Source organism: Merops nubicus, unplaced genomic scaffold (genome assembly GCF_000691845.1).
Source record: "Merops nubicus isolate BGI_N331 unplaced genomic scaffold, ASM69184v1 scaffold9200, whole genome shotgun sequence".
Lineage (NCBI taxonomy): Eukaryota > Metazoa > Chordata > Aves > Coraciiformes > Meropidae > Merops > Merops nubicus.
In genome coordinates, this window is record NW_008584850.1 from 89,794 (window position 1) to 94,720 (window position 4,927).

A 4,927-nucleotide genomic window follows, 5' to 3' on the forward strand; every position below is an offset into this window, starting at 1 on the left:
GAGGGAGCAGGTTCTCTACAAGGCCTGTATTACTGACTGGAGTGAGCTAGCCCAGGAGGAGGGTGTCATCTGCTGTAGCCCAAAAAGAATGGGGAAGATTTCATCTGCAACGTAGCACACCCAAAACCAACAGACATTAAAGGTTTTCTGTAGAGCTACTGCTTCTCCAACCCTCTATCCAGCAAGGATAGTTGCTTAATTCTAAGCTGGGCTATTTTGTCATGCTGTATCCCATGTGCTCTTTTGATACATCACCCTGCAGTATCTGATGCCTGCTTTGGAGGCTTTACCCTCTCAATCTTGAATTGCTGAAGAGAGATGACAGTTCTGAGACCACCAGCTGCCTGAATCTGAGTGCAGCTTTCTGTGTTGCTTCACTTAATTGTGGATTTGTTTCCATTTTTTGGATAGCCCTAGGAGAAGTGTTACTCAGCTGGTAGATGTGTGTGTCTGATGTTCTCTAATGTCTTCCTGCCTGTGCCATTTATAGGTTATTAAAGCCATTGAAGAAGGGTATCGGCTGCCACCCCCGATGGACTGCCCCATTGCTCTCCATCAGCTGATGTTAGACTGCTGGCAGAAGGAACGCAGTGACAGGCCAAAATTTGGACAGATTGTCAACATGCTGGACAAACTCATCCGCAACCCTAACAGCCTGAAGAGGACAGGCAGTGAGAGCTCCAGGTCAGCTGTGCTTTTGTAATGTGATGGACGAGGGAGCTCAGTGGAGGTGACAGGCTCTTTGCACGTCACCTAAAGCTCCTGCACACTGAGGCGTGCTCAGGAGCTCTGGAGGGACACAAAATCATAGAATCACAGAATCATTTGGGTTGGAAGAGACCTTTAAGACCATGGAGTCCAACCAACACTGGCCCAAACACTGCCAGGTCCTCACTAACCCATGTCCCTCAGCACTATGTCTCCATGGCTTGGAAACCCCTCCAGGGATGGGGAATCCACCACTGCCCTGGGCAGCCTGGGACAGGCCTGGGACAGTGCTTTTGGGGAAGAAATTGTTCCTCAAGTCCAACCTCAACACCCCCTGATGTTGCACTGTGTGAGAGAGCAGCGGGGCTGTGCTGGCTCAGGCTCTCCTGGCTCTGTCAGGAGGCAAATGGAACGAGCAGAGCTGCTCCTGTGTCATACCCACACTGTCCAGGCTTAGAGAACGGTCTTAAATACATCCTGAAAAGTTTCTGAAGCAGGCGAGCTCTGTTTGAAGTCCAGGTTTGCTGCATCTTTTTTCCCCCTGCTGCCCCTAGTGAGAGGGTTTGAACTGGCGCAGCGCAGCTAGCAGGAGTGAGGTGGTTTTCTGCAGGAAAAACACATCATCAGGTTTTTCCAAACCCCAGCTTTGGGTAGGACTTGCAAATGAGCATTAGGGCATTAGAGCCAACGCCTTGCGGGCACCAGGCAGGCGCGGATTAATTTTTATGTGAATTTGAATTTAATTTTGTGGAAAGCCAGTTTCATGTCTCCACCGATCCCGCGTTACGCCGGTGTTTTGTTTTGTTTGCTGAGCACGGTGTACCTGCGACGAGCAAGAGGAGCACAGGAGGAAGGAAACACCCACAGATGTAGGGTAAAACCAAACTGTCTTCACTGGGACAGATCAGCAGTTTGTTTAAGCTGGTGAAACGCTGCTGAAGTAACAGGAGCTTTTCTAATTTACACTAGGTTTCTTCTGGTATTTTTTTTTTGTCAAATGTCTCTGCTTTGCCAGGTAGATTTGCTCACAGCCAATATGTAAAGAAGCTTAAAAAAAAAAAAAAAAAAAAAGATGATAAGGGGAGAATATTTTTCAGTAAAAGGGAAGGTACAAAAATATCCTCTGGGCAATACAAAATTAAGGTTTTTGAATCAGTGGAGGAATAACAGAGATTCTGTTTCAGCCTCCAACAGAGCGACATCCTGGAAATAGCTATTTCCATTTTTAAACTTGTAGGTCCCTTTGTGACTCTTGCTTACAATGCACATTATCAGAAGAAGGATTATTAACCCTGTGAGGCCTCTGTCACCACAGATCTTCCCTGTTGCCCTGATCTCATTGGTAGCCTGGCAAAAATGTAAGCCTCAAGGGTAGATGTATGATTTACACGATGAGAATCACAGTATGATCTGCTGTGATAATTTGATTTGAGCATCACGGTATGAACTCCTCCGTTTTGCTTTCTTTCCAATTCACAGGTGATCTTTGAAAATAGATAGATTTTCCAAAAGTTAATAGCCTGTCCAAGGTCATGTTGGGTGTGTTTAAGTCGATAGTCTGTTCAAGGTCAGCTCATGTTCATGGCTATTTATAGAACTTTATTTTTCTTATATTCAGGATCTGAATTTCAAACATACATATAACATTATTAATATATTACATGAGTTTATAGGTGAAGCATAATTGTGTATAATTAGGCTGCCATCGTTGGTCTTGCATTAGATAGGAGAGTAAAAGAGTTGTAGCAAGTATTAGCAGCACGTCCTCCATGCCTTAGGCAAAACATAGCGATGCTGTTGCACACCTCACCTGTGATGCCGTGCCATTTCAAATAAATGGCTAAATGTTAATTGTTTTGCTTAGATAGACAGTAATTTATAGTGGTTTAATGAAACCGTGAGTTACAATGTGCACCAAATAATAACTGAGATACTAATAAGAGGAGCAAGTTTTGTGAAAAAGATCGTTTGGCAACCTGTGGAAGGGAGAACGAGAAGCACACGCCAGTGAGGAATGGATGGATGGATGGATTAAAGAGGGGATTAACTCCCCACCATCCTAGCTTGGACTGGATGTGCTGAGCTTGCCTGCAAACCTGCCTAGAAACAGGATTTATCTGCACCCGCCCTGAGCTTTCCCTCCAAACCAGTCAGGCAGGTTGTGAGCTCCTGGCTCCTTGGCTCTTCTGTAGCTGAGGTCTGACACATGCAGGCTTGGCAAGGTCCTGCCTTGCCCCAGGGTCCCGAGCCGGTGCACTCAGCACCGTGCAGCATCGCTGTCCCCTTTGGTTGGGGCAGCAAAAGCAGTTGCTGGGAGCTCGGTGGCATCCGAGGTGGAAATTGTAAGTGGTGTTGTGGTTCAAATTGGATCTGAAAGCAGAAAGAGACCGAAGGTCAGAGTCATTCTTAGCAAAACCTGGCCCATTCCCGTGCGTTTTGGTGTCTCGCACCGATCCCTGACGCTGTTCAGAGCCACCAGTCTGGCTGGGAGCAGCATCTTGCTCCAGCCTTCTTCCCTCATCACTGAGGGTGATGGTTGCTGCTCCCGAGCTCTGGTTTGCGCTTCCTGATCCAGCTGACGCCATTTCTCTGTCCTCTCCCTGTTTGGCATCCAGACCCAGCACAGCCCTGCTGGACCCCAGCTCCCCGGAGTTCTCGGCGGTCGTTTCTGTCGGCGACTAAAGCCATTAAAATGGAGCGCTACAAGGATAACTTCACAGCTGCTGGCTATACCACCCTAGAGGCTGTGGTGCATATGAACCAGGAGTAAGTACTCAGCGATGTAACAAAAAAACTGGTAAATCTGGATTTAATCGGCCTCTTTTGATTTGTGCTGCATATCATTACGCTCATTAAAGGATTGGAATGCCTTTCATTTGGACGGGGGATAGCTTTAAAATGCCTCCGCGATGCCTCCACTTATTTAATTAAACATTTCTGTACATCTGCCTTGCTTTCCTTTGCGGTGGGCTCTCGAGGCCTGTCTCTGCACCGGCGTCTGGTTCTCAGCCCCCTGCTTCTCCTCTTGCTTTTCCACAGTGACCTGGCGAGGATCGGCATCGCCACCGTCGCCCACCAGAACAAGATCCTGAGCAGCGTGCAAGCCATGCGCACCCAAATGCAACAGATGCACGGCAGGATGGTGCCCGTCTGAGCCAGTACTGGAAAAAAAACAAACTCAAAACTCTTGAAATTAGTTTACCTCATCCATGCACTTTAATTGAAGAACTGCACTTTTTTTACTTCGTCTCCTCGCCCGTCGAAATCGAGATCTGCAGCATTGCTTGATGTACAGATTGTGGAAAGGGAGCGTGTGTGTTGGGAGGGGGGCCTCCAGAAACGACAAGCCGTCGTTCTAAACCAGACCTGGAACAAATTGTTTCTTGGAACACACTTCTCTGGTGATCGACGACGTGTAAAATACATGTATCTATATAAATATAAAGTCACGTTCAAGTTTTGATGCTATGTTTGCTGCCAGATACTGTGCTTAAAAAACAAAACCAACTTTACTTTCCTTCTCCCTGTGACCCGTAGGATTACAACCGTAGTGTTTTTATTTGTGGGTGAAACCACCGTTGTGCATCTTTCACTGGAATGAAGAATCTGCCCTTGGATGGTTTTTTTTCCAGACTGGACGCATCGCTGATGCCTTGCAGAAACCTCAGTGAGAATATCACGTGGCTAATCAGTGCCTGCCAATTAGTGATCTTCCCATTGACGGGCTTGAGGCATGAAATGACCCATCTCGTGGATTACTGGGCCAAACTGGACTCTTGGGGAGGCTGTTGGCTGGAGGTGTGCCAAGCTGAACCCTACCACTTAAAGACATGTTGTGAACATCTTGCCAGTGGTCAGCTGTGACAATCGTGGCTGTGGAGCTTTTGGACTTCTTTTCTCTTTTGGGAAGCAGTTCCCTTTGCCACGTGGAGAAGGTCAGTGGAGGTACAGCCCCCCAGCGTGTTCGTGGTGCTTTAGTCCTTAAACTGTGCTAGGATTCCATCACTGCTGGGGGAAAACAAAGACCAGTGCTGTGGTACGTATTAGTCGGAGTTCCCAACTGGTTTGTATGAACCTGTGCTGGTTTCCCAGACTAATTGCTCAGTGTTTCCCGCTTGCTCTATTATTTGATGACACTGAGGAGTAGGGATGCCCTTATTTTGGGAGTGGGAAAACCTACACGTATGGATCCAGTGGAAAGTAAGGATAACCATGTAAA

The 4,927-nt window shown here is 47.2% G+C and overlaps 1 protein-coding gene across 1 annotated transcript in view; it reads left to right on the forward strand.

Annotated features, from left to right (window-relative positions):
• LOC103778014 (ephrin type-A receptor 4-like) overlaps nt 1-4,636 on the forward strand; it is a 94,166-nt gene extending 89,530 nt beyond the window's left edge. The window contains 4 exon segments of the mRNA XM_008945586.1: nt 491-684; nt 3,324-3,386; nt 3,388-3,474; nt 3,748-4,636. Coding sequence (XP_008943834.1) covers nt 491-684; nt 3,324-3,386; nt 3,388-3,474; nt 3,748-3,862 — 459 coding nt within the window. The 3' untranslated portion in view covers nt 3,863-4,636.
• Nucleotides 4,637-4,927: the final 291 nt, after the last annotated feature.